Source organism: Brassica oleracea, chromosome C7 (assembly GCF_000695525.1).
Source record: "Brassica oleracea var. oleracea cultivar TO1000 chromosome C7, BOL, whole genome shotgun sequence".
NCBI classification, from domain to species: Eukaryota; Viridiplantae; Streptophyta; class Magnoliopsida; order Brassicales; family Brassicaceae; genus Brassica; species Brassica oleracea.
The window spans coordinates 31,031,418-31,055,087 of NC_027754.1; the positions used below are offsets into that span (position 1 = coordinate 31,031,418).

The 23,670-nt window shown below is 38.2% G+C and overlaps 3 protein-coding genes and 1 pseudogene across 4 annotated transcripts; 1 reads left to right on the forward strand and 3 right to left on the reverse strand.

Annotated features, from left to right (window-relative positions):
- Positions 1–5,051: 5,051 nt before the first annotated feature.
- LOC106303082 lies at positions 5,052–6,534 on the forward strand (annotated as a pseudogene).
- Positions 6,535–10,042: 3,508 nt separating this feature from the next.
- Positions 10,043–11,561, reverse strand: LOC106301593 (protein PHYTOCHROME KINASE SUBSTRATE 1-like). Its single transcript, XM_013738041.1, has one exon. The coding sequence runs from the start codon at positions 11,419–11,421 to the stop codon at positions 10,243–10,245; it is 1,179 nt and encodes a 392-aa protein (XP_013593495.1). The 5' UTR covers positions 11,422–11,561; the 3' UTR covers positions 10,043–10,242.
- A 5,136-nt stretch (positions 11,562–16,697) lies between these two features.
- Positions 16,698–18,836, reverse strand: LOC106304948. 2 transcript variants are annotated; one of them, XM_013741328.1, is made up of 8 exons: positions 18,724–18,836; positions 18,326–18,603; positions 18,102–18,173; positions 17,732–17,799; positions 17,501–17,651; positions 17,330–17,416; positions 17,154–17,243; positions 16,698–17,036 (listed from the first exon to the last, which is right to left on the reverse strand). In XM_013741328.1, exons 2-8 carry the CDS (start codon positions 18,590–18,592, stop codon positions 16,890–16,892), a joined length of 882 nt encoding a protein of 293 aa, XP_013596782.1. In that variant the 5' UTR covers positions 18,593–18,603; positions 18,724–18,836; the 3' UTR covers positions 16,698–16,889. The 2 variants fall into 2 exon arrangements, with proteins under 2 accessions (XP_013596782.1, XP_013596781.1); XM_013741327.1 differs by having other exon boundaries at positions 18,326–18,608.
- Positions 18,837–19,748: 912 nt separating this feature from the next.
- LOC106306759 (probable apyrase 6) lies at positions 19,749–22,653 on the reverse strand. The gene is made up of 8 exons (XM_013743494.1): positions 21,823–22,653; positions 21,634–21,746; positions 21,447–21,554; positions 21,265–21,319; positions 20,961–21,152; positions 20,774–20,871; positions 20,437–20,633; positions 19,749–20,359 (listed from the first exon to the last, which is right to left on the reverse strand). Exons 1-8 carry the CDS (start codon positions 22,433–22,435, stop codon positions 20,077–20,079), a joined length of 1,659 nt encoding a protein of 552 aa, XP_013598948.1. The 5' UTR covers positions 22,436–22,653; the 3' UTR covers positions 19,749–20,076.
- Between the last annotated feature and the right edge of the window lie 1,017 nt (positions 22,654–23,670).

A 23,670-nucleotide genomic window follows, 5' to 3' on the forward strand; every position in this document is an offset into this window, starting at 1 on the left:
ACGGAATTCTAGTTTGGTATGAGGATAGGTTACAAAAAACATCATCCTATCCTGACCCTGTTAACATAGCCTAATCTACCATACAACAGTACACAAAAGCATCAAGTTCAAATACAAATAATACATCCAATATCTACTCATACGTTCCCACAGGTGCTCATCATTTTCTTGGGTTTCCCATTCATGGCACATAGGAAGCTCTTGAAATATATCCACTGCCATCTTCTCCCTGATGGTATTCTCGTTTCTAGTACAAAACGCTTTGGGAAATTCCATCCCAAGAGCATGACATTCAATGTACTTCAGAGTGAAGGGGGCACAATCACCAGCTCGGCACTGAGGTACTCCAACGGTTTGTTTCTCATATGTGTATGGCTCCAATGTGTATTGAACCTTTTGTTCGTCAGAGACAGCACACTCAACAAGCAGATAAGGGACCATTGTGACAAAAGGCTCCATTACCTCATCGAGTTCTTCAGGCCTAATATGTTTGATGATGTTGTCCCATACGACTATGTGCCTCTTAGGGATCGATATCCATAGCAAACCAATGCTGGTTCTTGAAGTTCACAGGTGCATAGATATCATCCACATCCACCCCGCAAACCTTCTTAGATTGGCAAAAAGAAGGTATCTCGCCTGCATGATAATTCCACGCCCTACCAGGGAGTCTTCTTCCTAAAACCTTTGGCATCTCCCTTGTCGCTCTTAAAATCAGGGTAGGAGGGCCTCCACTGCCGAGAAATATATGATCAAGAAAGCACATTCTCTCGCTCCTGAAATGTTGTGGATGGTCTTGGTACCGTTGCCTCAGTAAATTAATAAAAGCATTCATTTGCTGCATATAAAACAATACAAGTCCGAAGAACTACCAGACGACTTACGTATAAGAGTAAGAAAATAGCAGAAGACTTACATGGTCGGTCAGCCATTCTAAGGAGGTTCGGAGGACATGATAAAAGCGACTTGGACATCTACGTGATTTTTTTTTCAGAGGCAGTTTATAAGAACTGCGAACACAAAATGTAAATAATCAATCATTTTTTTCAAAAGCTGTTTTATAGGACATTCCAGCAACTTACGGATCTTGTTCCAGCCATTCAGTGAGCTCCTTTGACTTCTTCTTGTCATAGGCTGCAAAAGGATCATAGCCTCGGCCAACCTTTTTGTTTGGAATGATCTGTTTGGCAGTGATGTTTCCCTTAAAAGGAGTTTGCTGTGTGGGAGCAAGTTTCCTTTCTCGCTCACTTTTTTCACGGAGATTCACCATAGCAGTCTCCTTCTTTGTTTGGCTTCTAGCTTCCTCCAAGAGTAAATCTGAAGCAGTGGGTACTTGTTTGTCCAATATAAGAACGCTAGGTTCATCACTCGGTAAGTCGTCTGCAGGTTTCACAAGACAGAGCTCTGTCGAGGAACTCGGTTCTGTAGTAACACTATGTTCTTTGGCTTCAATCTGTCCCGCTTTTGCCTCCATTCACACTTTCACTCTGCAATTTCGAGTTCACAATGTGTTTATAAACTATTAACCAAAGATCAAATTCACACATGAAACAAAATCCATACAGTAAAGATCCAAGCACACTAGAAACAAAGCACACATGTTCAGAATCAAAGCATACAATGGTTCATCAAAGCACACAAGAAACGAAGCACATCAGTTCTGACTCTTCCTAACACTTTGCCGAGTGACTCTCTTCTCTGCAATTTTGGGAGAGGTTTTGGTACTAACCCCGGGTTTGTGCACATGTTTTGGTGGATTCGAAGTGGTTGTAAGTTGAAGATCATTAGATGAACTTCCTTTTTGGTGATTCCCACCTTCTTCTCCACAGCTCCCATCCTATCCCCCAGCAACTTGATCTCCCTAAGGCACGTGCCAAAGCCATCACTAATGGCATCATATATGTCCTTGAAGGCCCTTTCAATCTGCTCTTTCGTCATCCAAAAGCCATCACTACCCGGTGCAGGTGCCTCCAGAAACAGAAGACCCTTTACGAGCTTTCTTCCGAGGTCTGCTACTTTCGTCCTTCACAACACTCTCTGATTTACTGTAGTCGCTTCCGTCTTCACTGGACTCACTTCCATCTTCACAACCTTCTGAGTACCGGTGACTTGCCAGCAGTCCATGGTCCACTTCCATCCATAATCATTAAACATGACTTTAATTATGTTATCCGCGGCAGGGTCCTCTACGTCTCCATCCCATTCTAGAAACATTTCATCAAGGTCCTTCTGAACAAAGTTGTTCACGTTAATCTGTAGTAAATAAAAGATATAAACTTAGTTAAGTCGTCTGAGAAATCTTCAAACAAAAAGACCACTCAGACGACTTAAAATTAAGTAATCTGAGAAGTCTTTTAGTTGGAAGACTTTCCAGATGACTTAACTTTAAGTCATCTGAGAAGTCTTAGGGAGTGAAGTTAAGTACTTGTCTGTTGATAGCCGACTTAAAACATCTGTGTCATCCTTGGCAACCCTTGTAAGCCAGCAACAGTGGAAACGGTCTGTTTGGTACGGGAGACCCATAATTAGCACCCAATTCTGGCATAGCATAGTACGCCCACACCTGGATAACTTGTATAAACCCATCAACAGTGTTACCTGTTTGCGTCAAGTCTTTTGCCTTCAGAGAATCCATCAGCATCGTAAACGCCACTCTCCCCCATGGATAATTCTCAATTTTTTCTAAATCCATCACTAGCCTTGCAAGACTAGCCCGTGTAGAGGTTGAGAACTTTTTCCCTTCAATGTATCATGCGTAGATGGAAAGGTATCCCAGCCACTTGCGATCATCCCGAGACCACTCGTCGCATCTGTAAAATGCTTTTGTTATTTGTTCAATACTTGGCCCAGTATCGAGATCAACACTCATCTTCTCCCAGAAAGCAGCCATCTCCTTCGTAACCTCACACCTTGGATTTTCCAGGTCCTTGATGTAATCGCAGTTCAGACCAGTGAGGTGTTCAAACTCTATCAGTGAAAACCTCACAGGTTGTGAAACGACAAGACTCCAGAGCTCAAACTTCTTCTTGATGTCCAGCTAGAAACAAAGAATAAAATGTACCAACCTTGAAGTCCAACCAAAGCCAAGCTCCTTGAACTTGATGAACACTCCCAACTTCGACGCCTTCAGATCCTCATATTCGTTAGCTGTGAGACAATCACATAGAGCTTTAAAAACCTTCGTGTCATCAGAATGATACAAAATGCTCCTGATTGCAGCGGGCTCTTCTCCTACTGTAAACATCCTCGGCGAGAGTTCTGGTAAAACCATTTTAAGGCCTGCAAACAATCACAAACAACCATCTCAAACACATAGGTAGCACATTATTCTAAATACTATAGAAGACTTGCAGACGACTTCCAGGAAGTGAGAAGACTACCTGGATGACTTCCAGGAAGTGAGAAGACTACTTGGTTCCATTCCTGGAAGTCTTCTACAAAGTCTTACACTCTGGACGACTTACATGTAAGTCGTCCAGAGTGTAAGACTTTGTAGAAGACTTGCTGGAAGTCGTCCGAGTAGTCTTTCAGTAAAAGACTACAACAATCATCACAACCGACCTCCTACAGATCTCAAAATCTTGTTGAGCATGCATATCTGAATAAATAGAAAAACCATCTTTTAAACAAAAGACGAATGACTTACAATTGGAGAAGATATTTTCGAAGAAGATATGGTCGGAGAAGATATGGTCGGAGAAGATGTGGTCCAGAGCGGTTACAGATCTGCAAATCGAAGGGAAAAGAAGAATTAAGACTACAATTTTTAGGGTTTTCCGGCGGCTAAACGCCTTAAGACATGAGAAATAACATACCGGCGGCGGAGTTTGGCAAACGAGATTTGAGATTTGAAAAAAGGAAGCGGATGGTCAGTTTAAACTACGAAAATACTCTACGGCATGAATGAGAAACGAGATTCGTCGTAATCGGAGAGATTACCGGCGAAGAGAACAGGGGAACACGATCACGGTAGGGTTTTCGTTTTATCGCCTTCGAAATCGCCCTTGGAGAGAAACGGTGCTAGGGTTTCGTAAAGTTGTGAAAAAGTCAAAAAATAGTTTTTATATGTTCGGTAAATGATCTGGTTAGGTTAAAACGTACATTGGTAAAATTAAAGGTTCGGTACGATGTGGACGACTGAAATATAAGTCGTCCACATCCTAAACATAACCCCTAAACTTAATTATCTAATTAAACATTTCATAAAATCAAATCAAACTTGAAAAGTGGTTACTATACACAGAAAGAAACACATATAGGTGAAAATTAATTTTTGAAAAAAACATTTTAGCTTTCCAAAATCTAACCTTAAGAATACATACAATACTACAACATATATTTGCCAAACCCCTAAATCAAAGAATATCATGATTCACTACTTCCACTCATCTATCTCGAAAACAAATCAATTTTATCATATCTTAATTTATATCACTTAAAACTGTTTATAATTGCATGATTTTTATTTTTTACTCATCAAAATATGTTATACAAAATTTATAAATTATTTTTAAGATAAACTGGTACCACACGACTTACTTGTTTGGTCACAAGGGGCTGAGCCGTAATTTCATAAGGATTTTAGGTTAGTTTTGCATTTGATTAAAGTTTGGGTATATGTTTGGGGTTAAAATCAAGTTGTGGGTTAGTTTTGGGAAATTCTCCATCTTTAATCACAATACTAAAAGGGGGATAATCTCCAATTCTAGCATGTCCACGTCAGCATAAATAATCCTCCAATCAGAACATTTCGTTTTCGGGCTGGGCTTTAATTTTTTTCTGAATTGACTTATGCGTGTGGGCTTCTTTTGATTTGGGATTGGACTTTTAGATCATCTAATAATTAGACCTAGGTCTACGACACAGAGCTGAAGTCGCGTGTCTCTTCTCGCCTCCTCTACCACTTCGTCTTCTCTTTTCTCCTCTGCCACTTCAGCTTCTCCACCTAAACCATTTCGACTAAGTTTTAATTGATCCATCAATACTCCTTCTTTATGGTTTCGTTTCAGCTCCTTTTTTTCCTCCTTCTTTATATACCCAGAAGCTTATAATTTCCTGATGTCGCGGAGTTAGCTGATGTCGTTAAGCATTTCTCTGCTATGTATGGCAAAGATTTTGTTTCAGCTACTGTTGGGTTGCAGTCAGATTCTGGTGTGAGCCGCTTGGTGAGTTTTGGTTGCTTGTGTTGTTGTTTTCCTTTCTCTGATGTCCGTAGGAGAGAGGCATCATTCTTGATGATGATGATGATTCTTTCTCTCTCTATGTATGCTTAGTTGGTGGATAAACTGTCGGTTAAAGCTCCTGATGGTCCAACGAAGAACAAAATTTTGAAAGAGATTGCCACGGAGCATAATGTAACATGGGAACCAGAATCTTTGGTTGAGCCAGATCCAAAGGAGACTGTATTGATGGTCAGTAACTACATCTTCATTTCATAGCCTAAGCTTCACCAGTCTGTTTCTTTAGTATAAGTTTCCTCAATGACATTTTCAATTTCTTTGAGCAGAGTGGAGCAAGTTGCTCTCAGTCCGTGAGTGGAATAAACTCATATTCTTCAAGAATCCAAACAATCAACCTCCGAGAGTTTCAAGCTCCATCTACTGCTAACGCGGAGCAGAACTTATATGAAACTGTCGGAATATCTTCCAGCCGCACTGCTTCTACTGATCACTATCGTCAAGATCCAAGACCTTTTGGTTATTTTTTTCCATAAAAAAAAACTTTTTGTTTAATGTTTGTTCTATCTGTGTTGAAGCGTTAGATGTAACAAATCGTTTCTTCTTTTATACAGGAGATAAGAATGGTGGCAGAGAACACAGACCCTCATCCAGGTTATGTGGATTCATCTCCATACGAAACAGATTTTGCTGATGCTACGACTGCCGCACATGCAGCTGCTGAATCTGCTGAAAGAGTGAGTTTTGCTGCACGTGCAGCTGCTGAGCTTTCAAGTAAAAAAAAGGATGAGGATGACGATACATAGTTCCACAGAGTCGCCGAACTCATCCTCTTATGATAATATAAGAAACGAACCTTCACATAGACATAGTAGCTCAAATGTGCAAAGCGGAGGGTTTGTTAAAAGAAGAAATGCCAAGAAGCATTTATAGGGAAGAAGAAGATCAATCTACTACCAGGGCAGAGCTTTCTAAGAAAAATGTTGATGAACAATCAGAAAATGCTTCATGGAAGAGAGGTCATTCTCGAGATAACTCATTGGAGATGAGGCAGAGTGATTCCTTTTCTAAAGTAGGCAGAGCGAAGCAACAACCAATTAAAAATGATGTCAACGATAGCTGTTCATAAGATGTTCAGCTCAAGAAACAGTCAAGCCTGGCTTCATCGAGTTCACACACAAGCTATGTTTCTGATGACAATAGCATCATCTTTGAGGATAAACGATTTCAGAGCACTGTTGAAGATACAGAGAGAGAGAGTCATGGTCATGATGTTGCTCCAGTCATGGTCACGGTTGATAAAAGTATATTATCAGTTTTTGTTTTATGTTGCCTTAGTAGATTATTTATGGATTGAGTTTGAATTTATGAACCTTTATAAATATTTTATAAATGAATTTATAATGTCAGTTTTAGTTTTTCAGAAATTTAAAGTATTTATGCAAATATTTATCTCTTAAAGATAAATTTAAATAGTGATATTAAATTTGGGGTAAAAGCTAAAATTAAAATTCTCCCAGAAATCATAACATACTTTGTTTCTCCAAAAATTCTAAAAAGGGATGTTCATGTCTAATTGCAGCTTCTAATGTTTTTTCCTTCCATATATTTAAATTTATTTTTTCAAAAGAAATTTTGGTTCATACACTATTATGCGTTGTATTTAATTAGAAAACAGTTTTTCCATAATTGTGTTTCAATTTATGTAGTCCAACGCCAAATAAGACTTATTTACTATAATGTTATCAAAATTATATTAGAACAAATTTACAAAAACAACATCTACGCATTCTAAGAAAAGTTTTTTTTTTGTTTACCCCAGAAGGCGTAGATTCACCAGCCAATTATAGCATGTCATATCATATTTTATTTTTTTAGAAAAGGCAAAATAACAAAAATTTGCTAAGTTGTATTGTGTTTTTAAAATAAAAAAAGTAAAAATAAATTAAAAAAATAGTACTAGCTGCAAAAAATGAGTTTTTTTTAAAAACATTATTAATGTTGTCAATAAAATTACACTAAATCCTAAAGTCTAACCATTAAACCCTAAACCATTGGGTAAATCATAAACACTAAACAATAAATCCTAAACATTAAATCCTCAACGCCGTCATTAAAGCTCTAAATCTTAGCCCTAAACCCTAGGGTTTAGGATTTACCCTATAGTTTAGGGTTTACCCTAGGGTTTAGAGTTTACCCAAGAATTTAGGGTTTACCCAAAGATTAAGGGTTTACCCAAGGGTTTAGAATTTACCCAAAAATTTAAGGTTTAGTTTTTAGGGTTTAATGTTTAGGATTTAGGGTTTATTGTTTTGATGATTGCGTTAACAATGGTTAAAAAAAATTTGTACTATTTTTTATTTTTTTTATTTTAAAATTCTTATTATTTTGTTTCTTTTTTCTTCAATTAATGAATATGAGCTCGCAGACTTTTATTCGTCGGTGAATAAATAATTTTTCTAAGAAATATCAAAGTACGGATCAATAATTTTTCTATATTTAAATTATCGGTCACTAATAATAGTATTATTACATCGCTTCCAATAAATATTAATATTATTTTATAATTTAATATTTTTACGATTTAATAATGCATAGACAAATTTTAAACGGTTTCAGTTCTAAAACGGTTATCAATCATTGATTTTATAAAATTTACGTAAAACAATAATAATAAATGAAGGTGCATTATTGAACAAATTTTTTTGTTCTGAAGTGTTTTACTTATATGAAATTTTGATGCCTAAAATGTTTCAAATCTTATATAGAAGTAAAATTTGTCAAACATAATAAAAGAAAAGTAATTCAAACTGTCTTCCTAATTTTATTGTGAAAGTCAGGTTACTCCTTTTCATTTCATATAATAGAAACTTATTTGAGATTAATATAAATAAAATTTTAAAATGAGAAATAGAATTTTAAAACTAAATTTCCTCATTTATACAAAAGATTTACCATGAAATTAAAAATAGTATGTTGCAATTGATCAAATAAACACAATTAATCTTAAATTAAGATGATAATTTACATGTGATAAAATGTGAAAAAAATAAAAGTATATTATCCTCGCGTAGCGCGGAAAAATAATATAGTATAAATACAACTTTGTGATATGTGAATAGAAGCTGATCAATATATTGTTTAGGATGGGCGATGACTTACACAAGCTACATGTTTATGTGTAATATTTGGTTCATAAAAAGGAATAATAATTTAGTAGTAAATGTTTGAGATGCCGATGAAAACACATATACTCGCCAAAGGAACCCACACGATTTGTGTATGATTCCATAAGTTTTGTTAAGGAGAAAGAAATTGTTGCTGCTATCAATGATTCTCTTTTGTTTACAAGTACTTTGCATCCTCTTTACATGTCTAATCCTCTTGATTAATAATTAAAAGGTCTTTATGAATTACATCAGCAAGTGGGGATAGCTCAGTTGGGAGAGCGTCAGACTGAAGATCTGAATGTCGCGTGTTTGATCAACGCTCACCGCATAAAACGTTTTTTTTTCAGCAAAAAAAAAAACCATTATGGATCTCCAGCTTGGTTAGGTAACCAAAGGCTCATCTACCTTTTATTTGTTAAGTTCTATGATATTGTCATATGATCTTTATTCTTTTCTCTCCGTGGAAGGTGTCAGTAACTAACACACTCGATAGAGAACTTCAGAAATCTTAGTTTTAATGTCTTGTGGCCATTTTGTTTTCAATAGATTGTAGCTTCAATACAGGTCATAACATAAGTTCCTGAACAAATCCTTGGCAAAAAAAAAGTTCCTGAACAAATGCAGGTAGAGACCACACAAGATTCTTCTTCTTATGTGGCTCTTTGGGAACAGCTTTTACATCAACACAGTGAATGTTTCACCAAGAACTCCGAAAGAATTTAAAATAACTTCTCTTAGACATTGTTTGTCATGTGGGATTGGATTCTTCTTACCTACTTGCCTTATTTACTTGAGGAAAAAGCATGTGGGCGCTTTGAAGCATGGCCAACAAAGAAACCAAACTCGAGTATTTTTTTTTGTGTGTTCTGCCTTTGTTTAACTCAAAATGTCTTCTTGCTCTTGTTGTTCTTTTCTCTACCACATATGGAGACTTGAGAAGTTAGATCACGTTTTGATTTCTCAATTTAGCTCACTATTTTATAGGAAAATAAGTGAAGGCTCAATTATTTCCCCATCTCTTTTGAGAAAAATACAAATTTACAATACTTATCTTCTTCATCAAGATATTCTTGGTTTTTCATCAAACCCACACTGTATTTAGCTTTGATGTCTGGTATCATCATCTTGGTTTCATCCATGTAGCTTCTTGAAATCTTAATTTTCTCTTTTGAAGGAAGGTTCAATGGAGTGTGGATAAGATCACTTTGGGTAAATTCAGTCCTTTCAGGTTATGAGTTGGCTACAAAGACATACATCTGATTTGCATTTATTGTCTTAGTAAGGAAGGCCCTCCCAATTTGGTTCTTATCTCACATCACTTCATACCTATTTTTCAATCAAACAGTTAAGGTTCTTTGTCTTCTTTGCCTTTATCTCAGACACGCATGGCCATCAGGAACATGATCTTAGATATGTTAGGTAAGATGACACTATCATTGAATATTGATTCAAGTTTACTAATTAATACTTTGTGACAAACTCTTGAAGGCTTAAGACAAAACTTGAATCTCTATACTTTAAGACTAAATCCAAAAATAACAAAACGTGGTAGGGACATTTTTTGCTAATTGTGTAATCATTTTGCTTCATTATATATGTATTTTTAACTGAGAAGAATGTTGTATTAACTTTCTAACCACACGTCACTTTTTGAGTATTGTTAGGGTGCAAAGAGAGGAAGATGACCTTATGATCAAGAAATCAATAAGACATTATATAAAAAAAATTACAAATCTTCTCTCACTCAATAGCCATTACAGATAAGAAGAAGTCATAGATTGAAATCTTTTTTTGTTTTACTTACTGTGCAATCAATACTGACTGTACAGAAGAGATGATGGTGTATGAGCAATGGAGCTGCTGCTGATCCTTCTTCGCGTTTCAAAACTCTTAGTTTAAGTAGTCTCCATTGGGAATCTCGGAACATAACTCATGGACGTCTTGTTCATGCTACTTCTTTTGTCTGAATCACTAGAAACCATAACAGATTTATGACTCTTGCAGCTCAAGAAACCACCCCTTCCGCTGCTACTTGATTTCTGCCTCTGCGGTGCGTTTTTATCGATGTAACTATTAGTAGGGATCTGAGGAATCTGTGAAGATCGGTTTCTTCTTACAGGGCTTGTTGCACATTCTGACATAACTGAGAAATCAGCTGCACTTGCTGTCACTATGCTCCACTCTATGCTAACTTCACTTGGAGCATAACATGTAGGTGAAGCCGGATCGCTTCCTTGCCTTCCAAGAATAGGTTTTGGTTTCCGTGTAAGATTTTCTATCTCGAAAAGATCCGAGCTTGAATTACTCTTTGTGTCTTCTTCCTCTATTCTTGATTCCCATTGAGGAACTGTGAGCTTCTTCTGAACAAAAACCCTCTTATCAATATTTAGAGGGGAACCAAACACTTCAGGAGACTTCCTCTGCACCAACTCTTCTTGCTTTTGAATCTTAACTGAGATCTTATCATCGACATCGACTGAGTTCCCATCAGAACACACGCATTTACACCTTAGGTTCGAGATAAAACTCTTCTTACTGTTGTTCACCTTTGGAATCTGATCACTATTGTGTTTCTTCTCCTGCAAGGAACTGTTGCAGCTATTAACCAATTTGTTCTGAAGCAATATGCTCTGACTATTCCAGCTTGAGTCAGAGCGGACACTCGGAGTTCCAGTAGACCTCTTCTCGCTCTGCTTCGATTCAACAACGAATCTCTCAACTTCTGGGTTAGTCAGAGACAGAACACTAGAACTCTGGTCTGAATCCATGTCTCCGTTGAAGTACTTCTCAGCTCCAAACACACCAATCTCTGGATCTTCCGGAGCTTTCTTCACTTTGTTCGTCTTATGGCCAAGCTCTTGATCTTCTTTTCTCATGTTTAGGGGTTCGCAGGGTTCTATGAGCTTCTTGGTTGTGATAACAGCTTCTTCCTTGCTTCTCAAGTAAGAAAAAGGAGAAGAAGAAGAAGAAGAAGAAGACGGGACAGGGACACTGAGACTGTGATTGTTGGTGTTCTTAGTGAAATCAAAAGATGTTTTTGGTGTTGAAGAAGATGATGGTGTTAAGATCACCATTGTTTTTTTTTTTTTGTGGGTTGCTTGATTTTCTTCTTGTTTTTTTTTTCTTGCTTGTGTGTGAATTAGATTAAGGTATAAATAAGAAACAAGACAAAAGTGTTGAAAGCTGGTTTCTTCGAAGCTTATGTGTCCTGATAAGTGTGACTGGGTTCCACTTTGAGTTATTGGCCAGTTTGTTGCATGTGAATTGAAGATTAAATATATCTCGTGAATAAATGTTTGTCAATCCTTTATATCATGAAGGAATACTAGAGAGATGATGTTACCTCGTGACTTCAATGGTGTTTATTCTTTACTTTTTCTCTTAACATTCCAAACACTATTATACGGACTGCGCTTTGAAGATTTCAATTACAATTTCAAAATCTAAATAAACAGGTTCTGAAAAAGCCCCGGGACCAGATGGCTTCTCGGCTGGTTTTTTTCATACTCAGTGGGAAGATGTAGGACCGGATATAGTGAAGGAGGTACAAGGCTTCTTCAGGGGGGAACCACTATCGGAGCTCATCAATGAGACTAACGTCCGCCTCATCCCAAAGATTCCCAACCCGCAGAAGGTCTCGGACTACCGCCCTATTGCCTTATGTAATGTTTATTACAAAATCTTCTCCAAGCTACTCACACGTCGCCTCCAGCCCCTGTTGAGTAAGCTGATTTCGGTGAATCAGTCCGCCTTTGTCCCATGAAGAGCTATAGGGGACAACATTCTGATTACTCATGAGGTTTTGCACTACCTCAACACGTCGCAGGCTGAACAACGATGTGCGATGGCTGTCAAGACTGACATGAGTAAGGCGTATGACTGGCTCGAGTGGGAGTTTATATCGCTGGTCATGCTTCGTTTGGGATTCCACCAAGCTTTTGTCAACTGTGTTATGCAGTGTATCTCATCGGTTACGTACTCCTTCCTCATTAACGGCTTGCCTAGAGGGAAGGTAGTACCGAGTAGGGGAATCCGCCAAGGAGACCCCCTTTCTCCCTACATATTCATAATGTGTAGTGAGGTTCTCTCGGGATTATGTAACCAAGCACAAGAGGATGGTTCTCTGCAAGGGATAAGAGTGGCAAGAGGCTGCCCTCGGATTAATCATCTCCTCTTTGCTGATGATACTATGTTCTTCCTTGAAACCACTCAAGGGAACTGCAGCGCACTTACTGACATTCTTACCAAGTACGAGAGCGCGTCTGGCCAAACTATTAGCAAGGAAAAATCGGCCATCACATTTTCCCGACGTACCCCGGCAGCGATTAAAGAAATGGTCAAGGAAGAATTGCAAATCCAAAAAGAGGGGGGGACTGGAAAATATCTTGGCTTACCGGAGCAATTTGGTAGGAGGAAACGCGATATTTTTTCCTCCATTGTGGACAGGATAAAACAAAAGGCTCGGGGATGGTCCAACAAGTTTCTCTCCTCAGCGGGTAAGATGGTGATGCTGCAAAGTGTGCTTTCAGCAGCCCCCTCCTACTCCATGTCTCACTTCGATCTTCCTGTGTCTTTATGCAAGAGAATCCAGTCCACGGTGACGAGATTCTGGTGGGATAATAATGAATATACCAGGAAAATGGCGTGGGTTTCATGGTCTTCTATGGCCAAACCAAAAGCACTTGGTGGGCTTGGTTTCCGGGATTTCCAAGTGTATAATGCTGCCCTCCTTGCTAAGCTGAGCTGGAGACTAGTTCAACATCCAGACTGCCTTCTGGGACAAGTTCTTATGGGGAAATACTGCACTGAAAACAATGTCCTAACGGCCACAGAAACTTCTAACATGTCTCATGGGTGACGGAGTGTTCTTGTCGGACGGGATCTTCTGCTTAAAAATTTGGGCTGGGTGGTTGGAAATGGACAAGATATCAAGGTCTGGGATGACCCTTGGCTGAGCTTATCCAAACAGGTACGCCCAATGGGACCACCTCAGGAGAGCACTGTTGAATTAAGGGTTTTCGGGCCTCATGATTCCGGGGACCTGCGAATGGGATGCGACAAAAATCCAAATATGGCTGCCTATATATGAAGAGACTATTCGGTGTATCAAGCATAGCCACTCTGGGGCTCTAGATAGGATTATTTGGCTGGGTACTAAATCAGGAGATTATTCGGTGAAGTCTGGATATTATAGTGCTGTGGACGATGGTGACTTTACTCCTGCGGGTCCGGTCATCGCTGCTGTAAACTGGAAGAAGTATGTGTGGCAACTGGCCTGTGCACCAAAGGTGAAGATGTTTGCGTGGAAGCTACTCAAGGGCGCTCTGCCTGTGGGAGAAATACTGGTGGAAAGGCATGTCCCAGTTGATCCAGCCTGTAAGCGATGTGGTGAAGCTGAATCTATTACTCATCTGTTCTTCCAATGTGCCTTTGTAAGGAAAGTGTGGCTTAATGCGCCTTTCTCAACGGCCCCGGATTTCAGTGGATTACTAGATTTAGCGCGGATGTGGATGGATCTTTGTTCCATTACTTGCTTACCCCCTTCGGGGATCTCTGCTGGGTCACTTGCTCCTTGGATCTTATGGGGTATTTGGAAGGAGCGCAATAAGTACGTTTTTGAAGGTACCTCAGCCTCTGCAGAAGATACGCTATCAAAAGCGATTGGATTAGCCAGAGAATGGATTAGTGAACCTAACCTGAAGCCAACGCCGAGAGGGTTGGTTGAACCAATCCACCATCCCCCACCTCCTAACACGGTCACGATTCGTCTGATGCTGCGTGGAAGGGTCAAGGGAACAGAGCGGGTGTGGGATGTTTCCTTATATCCCTGTCAGGAACTAGATCCATTAGCTCCTGCATTCCGTTTGTAGCTTCGACGATCATGGCGGAGGGTTTGGCTCTACTTGAAGCAGTGAAGATGGGCATTTGCGACAACTTGAAGGCGATACGTTTTGAATATGATTCCTCGCAGCTGATTAAAGCGGTTAACTCAGGGGACTGCATACCTAAACTCTATGGAGTGGTGTCGGATATCCTCTCCCTTATCTCTGTGTTTGATTTTGTTTCTTTCACTTGGATTCCTCGTGAGTTTAATATCCAAGCAGACAGACTTGCTAAAGCTGCTTTGGCTGTAACCGATTCGGTGGTGGTTGTAGGAGTGTTTAATCCTCCCAACTAACTTTGCTCCTTTAATTAATATAAGTGTGTTTTAAAAAAAAAAAAAAATAAACAGGTTCTGCAACCATATTTTTCAGGATTTTCATTAAACATCAAAAAGAACACATCGTACTAATATAAATCTTAATTTACATATTACGAAGAATGCATGATATATTGACATATTTATTCATGTCGACCGATAGTCGTGCAAATTATTTAAGACGGATCGATTACGGATGCATGATAAGTTGATAACTCATCAGACACAACCCAATGGAAAGCTAAAGTAGAATGCAGTTTAACTATAAACTACCTAGTTAATGATCAAACCTGCTTGATGCTTACGATAAGATAATTAACCAACATAAAACGATACTGTATGCAGCCCCTAACTTGCAAATGCATCTCCTAGTCGTACAATATTATGCTCTTAAGTCTTAAACCAAATCTTTGATAAACATTCACACAGATAAAATATGTCATTTAAAATGTCAAGATTTTGGACACAGTGGTGAAGCCATGCATGTTAGGGGATTGAGCTGTAAGTGAATCTGGATTAAACTAGTGGATGTAATTCACTTAAGAGGAGCAAAAATACAAAAAATAGGAAGCATGAGGGATGTACGTATTTTGTTGCATGGGGAGATATTGACAAAGACTATCGAGTTGGGTTTTTCTTAAAATAATAATATTCAATGTAATAATTTGTTGTATAATTTATGTGTATATATATATTAAGAAATACATTGGATTGTACCTTGTGATATCGAACATATCATAAAGCAATTATTGTGTATTCTTTCTTGAAACATATCGAGATTATATTTTAATAAATGGCCAATCAAGGAAGCTGTGTAACATTTATAAAATATGCTGATTAGTCATATTATAGTTCACATATGAATGGCAGCATTTTAAACTTGCCCCACAGTTTACGTGTTTGATTCTCATCCTCAAACACAAGCTACTTTTCATCGTCCAACACAAATAGAAAACTCTTACTACATTCCAAAACTCTTACTCCCTTGATAAAAATAAAGCTTAATATTGGGTTTAAACTCATCTAAATTGCTTTAATATCTTTACGTTTTTGAAAGCTCTGTAAGGGTTCTGAAATCGCTTATAAATGGTATTATTATCATCCATGAATTATTAGCAAGATGTAATAATGGCCATTTAATATTCCGATTTGTGGTATATGATATTGAAAGATTTAAAAAAATTGATTTGAATATAAATGTCACTAGAATACACCTATCTTTTCGATTATATATTCAAAAAATCTAAAATTAATTGTGTTTGAACTGAAAGCAAAAAGATGAGTAACATATCAGAAAATAGTTTATGATATCATGCGAACAAAACCAAAACATGGAAATTTTTTTTTTTTCGAATTTCTTAAAAATTTACACATCAACCATCGGCCGGGAGTGTGCCCATGGGAGTGAGTGGGCATGTTAACCCATTAGCAGGGGTCAGAGCGTTACAATTTACACAATTGAATTAGAGATTGAAATGTTTGGAATGAAGCCTTCACTGCTAGAATCTACTACATACACAAACAAAAGTCGGTGATACTATTTAAGAAACTTGCAATGAAGAAAATTTCATTTATTTACAGATTATTCAAAACATTCAAACAATTTCGTAAACCATGGTTATTCTTTATAACTTATAATTTTGTAGATTCAATCTTTTTTCAGAGCGAGGAGATTTATCACCAGAGAATCAAAATCAAAGGAGAGAGCGATCACAAGACCAGTAACAGAGATGAGGGACGATATGTTCTGTTACATACCGCCTCATGTGAAGGTAGAAAGACTAGACTACCTTCACTATGTGACAAAAAGTGAAGATGGTTCTTTAAATTCCCGACTCATGTGGATTACTACGTACATTCTTTTGCGGGTCGCTGAGATTGATGCTAAGAATATGCATAGAGGTGTGTTATGCTTTGAGAGAAGATTAGCTTGGATTGAGAAAAAAAGATAGACCAGGTTTTGCATTTAACTCCACCTCTTATGACTTGAAACTGCTGTTGTGAATCTTGTGATGTGCAATGTTGCAAAAGATCTGATTCTTTGATCTGATTCTCTAATTCTTACATCGATGTCCATAATTTTTTGTTTATTTAAAGTCATAGAATCTTCTGTAATCATGTCCAAAACAAGAGAGAGAATCTACTCGTGTGGTTTCAACAATTAAATCTCAAGACAATATATGGAAGATAGTAAAACAGAATTTACAAATTTGTGAAAAAAAACTAGTGACATTTTTGGTTACAGCTCAAATGATTTTCCTTCACTCATACATTCTAAAATTTAGAGACATCAAGTCTCCACTCGATTCACTTGGTACCTTGTATGCTTATGAGTCAGAAGAATCAGACTGGCTCTTCAGGTTGTTGTGTAGACGTAGTTGCAGTAGCCATGGAGGGTGATGGTGGTTCTGGTGCCACCGTGAAGTGAACTGTTCTAGGTTGACCTGACTGAAGCACCAATGCAAACTGTGTAGCCAAAGCTGCAGCTTCCTGTTCAATAGGGTTCGGGTAGTAACTCAATACATGTGATTCAGTTTGATACTACCGACAAAGAAATAAAAAAACTGGTTGTCTTGACAAAACCTTGTGCGTAGTTCTTATACTAACCTGCCTTTGCCTTCGGTGTTGTAGGATACTGATCGCCCAAGCCATGATATAGCAAGGAAGAAGAAATCCAGCAGCTCGGAGCAAGACGAGCTGGAATAACACATAGATGGTTGGTTATTTTTGGTTTTGGTGTTAGTACTACTTACATGTAAGTAAGAAAAAAAAACTAAGCTTACAGATAGTATGTTAGATGGGTCATCCTCGTCTTCTCCATCATCGCTTGTTATGGTCAATGCATGACGTAAGAGAAGAAGTGCCATTAACTGTAAAAGAAAAAATGTGTTACATGATCATCAGAACGAGAGAAGTTGTGTTAAAAAAATTACCAAGAAGCTTTTGACACTTACTATTAGGGCAGCTGAGCGACAAAAGGCAGCTCCACTGGCACTTGAAGCAGTATATTCAACGTATTCAGACTCTAAATAGCGACGTTCAGCTTCTGCAATGGGAAGAAGGCGAGGATCATGCAAATCCAAACCTGAGATTGTCCATCCTCCACTGCAACGCACGCATACTAGATGTCAGAAACAAGCACAACCAATAAAGAAAAAAGCATAAAAATACGAGATTTAATGTACCCAATGTCAATAGTGGTTTCTTCAGGCTGAGGAGAAGGTGGTGGAGCGGTGTATCCAGGTTGGTAAGGCTAGTAAAACAAGTTAAGGGCGGTCAGATAGTGTAACTTTCCTCAGCTTTCAGACATAATAAAGCAGTTGCTGAGCTTAAGTTCCAAACCAAATTCAAGTGCAATGCAATATCTTAAATCTTTTACTACGGACATAACTTAACCTTATGTGGGAAACTTGCATTCATATATATATATGCATATATTCATACTTACATTTTTGCTTTTGTCTATGATCATTATGCACTTTGTGGAAAATCTTGCGCCACAAGGAACCAAATTAAGTCTATAAACCAAGAGATTGCGAGAGAAGGTAAACATACCTGATGGCAAATTTCGCATATGATGTTTCCCTTTTCATTGCACCAACGCTGAACACATTTTCTGTGAGCATACTGGTAAAAAACATAAAAGCTTTTGGTCAATTAATCATCGGCCATTTTTTCAATCTCAATAACAATTAACAAGAATTATCAGCTCATCATATAAGAAAAAACATATGTCGGTAATTTTTCCCTAAAGGAGACGATGATGAAACACACAATACCTTGAGGCTACCACTGCAAGCACAAGGGCTCTCGAGAGTCTTGATAGGGCACTCGTCCTGACAAATACGACACTCCGCAGAAGCAATGAGCGGCTCATTCTCCTGACCCTCGTCATCTGAAATATCAATTGCCTTATCATTAACCACCACCGTCGACTCTTCTCTTATATTTTCGACCTCCGCATTAACTGGCGGAGATGGCACCGGTGGCATAAGTCCATCTACATTGACCACCATGTGACTGCTCTCTGTTGACAAACCTATCATTCCTCCAACTCCTAGTCTACGAGTTCAAAACAAATAAAAATCCAAATGAAAACACTTAACGAAATAAGAACCAGATTATCTTGACGAGAAAAACACAAACACGGGAGAGAAGAATATTCCAAGAAAATCACCAGCGAAAATGGAAAGAGATGTCCTTTGGTTAGTCGCAGAAAATGAGGAGGAAGAGACGAGAGGAAGTTGCTGTGCGCCTTGAAACTTTTTCCTGAGGCACAGATCAAAAACTCTTCACAAGATTTTTCCGCAGATCCAGCGAAAATAGTAAATGGCTTTTTATAGCGAAATTAAATGACAAAAGATATTATTACAAACGACGTGCGGACACAAAGTTTAATGGCCGTTGACCAAAACTAATGTAGTCATTACACAGAATAAATAAGGGTGTCTATTGTAAAAAAGATACTTTGCCATGCTGTAACGTGAACGACGTGTTCCCTGTCGGATAACATTAGCTGTTCTTTTTCTTACAATTTTTTTTAATCTTCTGACGGAGTTAGTATGATTTATGAATCATTTTTTCTCATTATTGGCACCTAATTCAATTTAAAACTAATAGGCATAATTATTGACTGGTTATAGAAAATAATTATGCTTAGATTATTTGATTACATGATTGGGAGAATATCTGTCGTTTAAGATTAATTTAGTAGTGAATTAGATGCATGACCATAAGTAATCCTGAAATTTATAGAGTTATAATGATAAGATATACTTCTTCCGTTTCAATAACTTAAATGTTTTAGAAAAAAAAAATTGTTTCAATAGATTTTTTGTATTTTCTATAAGAAAAATTGTGATTTTCAAAAAATAATAATTGATTTTATTGAATTACTATTAGTTAAAATTATTGAAAATTATAAAAAACGATACATTTATTATAGTGATTTAATTTGTTTTCTTAATATGTGTGAAAATACTAAAAAGTCTATTTTTCTGAAAAGAGTGGAGTATTATACAACTTGAAAGGAAAAAAAATTGTCAACGAATTGAAGATTAATTTAGACAAGATAAAATACTATTTTGTAACTTATATTTGACAAAAATGCATTGACAAAAACAATAAACGATTAAACTAGTACATCATATATAAATCTATAGAAGAAAGGAAAAATATTGCAGACTTGAATAATTCCACGAGTAAGACATAATTTCTCATCATTTCAAACTATATTTCGAAATTTTATATAATGTTTTTTATAATACAAATGTTAATAGTCTAAACCGAACTTGGTGCACAAGAAAAGCTCTCTAAAACATCGAAATCATGCATACACCTCTCCATTACAATACAGAAACTACTTTCCTACCCCCATGATTCCCAGCAATTGCTAAGCCGTTGTTGATAAGTCACTCGGACGCTGCTCGCTCAAGAACAGCTTGTACGGAACCTTAAAAAATGGAGAAAACTTTATGATCACAAGCTTCTAAAGAGACGAGATTCATGTGAAAACCGGTTTGAACCAAGGTCATCTAATGCGGCTGACTATGTATCGACCTTTCTCAAGGTCGTAAATCGTTTTCAGCTGCGGTTTTCTCCATTTAGATATCAAACATACCAAAACTGTCATCAGGATTGGTACCCCGATGAAATATAGCAGCGTCTGCGAGTCGATACCAAACAGAGCATAGAACCAATGGAGGTGACTAGAGGATGCGTGCTGCGAGGTCGACGCTTCAGTTTGTAGAATGAATGCACCTAAAGCCCAATCTAGCGGTATATCATCTCCTGCTTGATTCGCAAACCCGACTCTGCATAAAAGCAAAATAGTTTTCTTGATAAAACCGTTGATCTAAGTCTTCTGTTTAAAGTTCTTGAATGAATATACCTTTCATCATCAAGAGGAACACCGAGAGTATCGTGAAGCAATGATACAATATATGCCGATGAGAAACAATACCGAAGAAGATCCTCTTCCTCGAGTGACGGGTCTTTTACTCTCAACTTTGACCAATCTTCTCCACAGAATCTTTCTCCAGCCGATATCATATTAGATAGCCACGACTTCTCTCCCAGCCCAAAGAACTGGTATGAGAAAGAAAAAAAAGAACATGTTCATCACACTCTCCAGAGTAAAAGACATGCGCATTGTGGTGTTTCCTTGTTGGTCCAATTGAGTTATATACATTACGAGCATGAAAACAGATATGAGAAAACTAAGGTACCTTAGAGGTGTAGAAGAAGTTTTCTGTAGCTAAAAATCTTCCTTGAAGCTTAGGCGTGAACATTGATCCAATAGAGCAATGCTGATACGAGCATTTATCTGCACTCAAAGGTAGAAATCTATATCCATTAAAAACAATAGAAATGAATGGAGATCATGAAACTCTAGCAACAAAGATAATGTTGTACCATTTCCTTCTTGCAAGATTGATAGTGCAGCTGAACGACACTCTGAGTAATTACCCACAGCTTGAAAAGAAGATGCGAGTTTGCTTTCTTCAGCTAAAAATCCAGATAGATGCTTCTGTGTGATTGCGTCGAGGCTGTATCCTTTAGGAGCACAAGGGTCTGCATGTTTTCCTTCCAGTGTAGGTTCCACAGCTTCAAGAAACGAAACAAAGTATGAGTGGGACAGCCAGCCAATAAACATTGCTACAAGCTCTAATAACCTTAGAAAAGTTCAACCACTACACTGATGATTCTCACCCACTACCTGAATTACGGTCTCTTGAGACAAGCGAACCCCATAACTTCTCATGTGCAGCATTCTACAAGGTGCCAAAAGTTAATAGCATCAGGGACATTACCAAAAGATAAAATACACGAGATTGAAACTAGAGTTAGTCTGTGAAACTTGTTCCAAAGACATATATTACACACAAAAAGGAGACGTACCTGGCCAAAGTGAAGGAAGCTGTGACTGTAGAGACTGTAAGAAACATTTCCAAATGATATTGTACGTGAGAACTCAGAAGGCACTGGCTCATTAGACACAAACGTCACCTAAAAAGAACACACAAACAGTAAAACCATGTATCTAAACTCTCACAACACGCCTGAGGATCGAGGAAAGAGACTAAACCTGCGCAGAAGCTCCACCAAGCTCAACAATCCCAGTTGTCTTAATCGGATCACCACCAAGCGAACCAAGAGCAAAGTTCGCAACAACCCAAGCATACACACCTTCGTCAGAACCTGACAATAATCGAAACATACATTTACATTTTAACAACTCTCAATTACATAAAGCTTTAATCTTTGAGAAACTCACCAGAGATAACAGAGGCCCATTCATCTCTAAACAAGAACCCAGAAGATCCAAGAACACTTCTCGCAACCCCAAGAATCTTCTCCTGTGCAGGCGCCTCAAGCAACCTCATCCCCGCCGTCGCCATCAGCCTCACTTCCGTCTCCACCCACATTCCCCTCGGAACCCTCCCCTTCGCGAACTCAACAAGCTCCGTCAACGCCGCGCTCGCTCCCTCGGGATCGTCCGCGTACGCCGACAAGCCCGGATGCAGCTTCAAGCTCGCGTAATTTGCTCCTCGGAACTCGAAAACCGGTTTGCCCGACTCAATCCGGTACCCGAACACGTGGATCCGGGTCCCCGTGCTCCCGCCGTCGATCACGACGTTGTAGCGAAGCGATCCTCTCCCGGAGGATGCAATCGAGTAGCAGACGAAGAGGAAACCCAATACGGTGGCGATTGAAGCGACGGTTAGGAAGAGATTCGATTTCGCGTGTTTGGAATTGGATTTGGTAAGGGTGTAGATTGAGGAAGATGATGATGATCGGTTCGAGGAGCGGATCTGGAACTTAACCGGATCCATAGCTGATTTTTCCGGTTTAGTCTTCACCCTGGCACGGGTATGCGATCGTCGCATCAACAGTTCATGAGATGTGAAATAAATCAATGTAACGAATATACAAATATTGTTTTTGTGTGTGTTTTTCGAATTTTTTTGCTTTTTTCAACCGAGAAGAATGGAGATCGAGAGGGACGCCGTGTAACAGCGCCGGTGAAGCTCTCCGCCGCCCTCAACCTCCGATGTCGTACTCGGTTATGCGGTTTTTTATTATCAAAAGATAATCAAATGCACAAAATAATATATATAGAAAATAAATTGATCGTTGTAGCGCATTTTACGATTTTTTATACCTAAATATTAAACTCCATATCGGGTCGGGTCGTAATGATATATTGCTCACTAATTTTGCAGTCGGGTCCTGATCACGAGACGGGTTATCGTTATTAAACTACGGCTTCAAATGTTTTAATCCCTTTCGCGCCCGCACCGCAGTTAACACTAATAAAATTTTTTACATATACTATATATTTATACGTTTTTATAACTGTTAGAACTGCACCACACATGTGTACCGCTTGTCCCGTACCACTTAATCCGCTTTTACCATTTGAGCCTGAATATCGGATCGGGACAAAAATTTCCTCATTAATTTTGTAATCGGGACCTGATTACGAGACAGTTGCATTGTCTCTGGGTGAAACTAGGGCTTGATGGTAATGCATATCTTTGCCCTATGCTTATCAATATGTACATAGAGTATGGAGATGTGGATGCTGCTTGAACTGTGCGTTGTTTATTATAAAGTTATAACGCTATAATAATGGGATATGCGGGAAGAAACACACCGGACAAGGCTTTATCTTTTTTTTTTTTTACTAAATTGTAAATATCATTTCAGAAATGAACTGTTAAGGTTTACAATATGTGATGAACAAACTATAAATCCTCTAAAACATATTTCCAATGCCAAAAAAAAGTAAAAAACATGGAAGCAGAAATCAATTAAACTTGAAACCGTTTTATTTTGGAGCGAAGATGACTTAAAGTATCAATACAAACTTGTAGTAGCTAGATAGAAGGTTGAGCCGAAACGGGCTTAAAAGGAGAGAACTGAGAAACTAGAACACAAGGAACACAACACTAGTAAGAAGCGGATTCAACAGCTGCATGCACAACTTGCTTTACTCTGAGAGACATAAATAATCCCGCTCAAGGACTGTCCTCTAGGTCCGGGCTGGGAAAGAACTAAACTCAGATTCAGCAAAAGATGGGACAATGTTAACACACACTACATGTGCTTAATAGCGCTC

Excerpts from the sequence above, each read along its gene's own strand:
- LOC106301593 (XM_013738041.1), bottom strand. The coding sequence starts at position 11,421 with ATGGTGATCTTAACACCATCATCTTCTTCAACACCAAAAACATCTTTT.
- LOC106304948 (XM_013741328.1), bottom strand. The coding sequence starts at position 18,592 with ATGATAGGTTTGTCAACAGAGAGCAGTCACATGGTGGTCAATGTAGAT. Across the intron at positions 17,800-18,101 it reads TATGCGAAATTTGCCATCAG|CCTTACCAACCTGGATACAC; the intron begins GTATGTTTACCT and ends TTGTTTTACTAG. Across the intron at positions 17,244-17,329 it reads ACCCATCTAACATACTATCT|CTCGTCTTGCTCCGAGCTGC; the intron begins GTAAGCTTAGTT and ends GTGTTATTCCAG.
- LOC106306759 (XM_013743494.1), bottom strand. The coding sequence starts at position 22,435 with ATGCGACGATCGCATACCCGTGCCAGGGTGAAGACTAAACCGGAAAAA. Across the intron at positions 20,872-20,960 it reads AATCTTGCAAGAAGGAAATG|ATAAATGCTCGTATCAGCAT; the intron begins GTACAACATTAT and ends CTTTGAGTGCAG. Across the intron at positions 20,634-20,773 it reads ACTTCTTCTACACCTCTAAG|TTCTTTGGGCTGGGAGAGAA; the intron begins GTACCTTAGTTT and ends TTCTCATACCAG.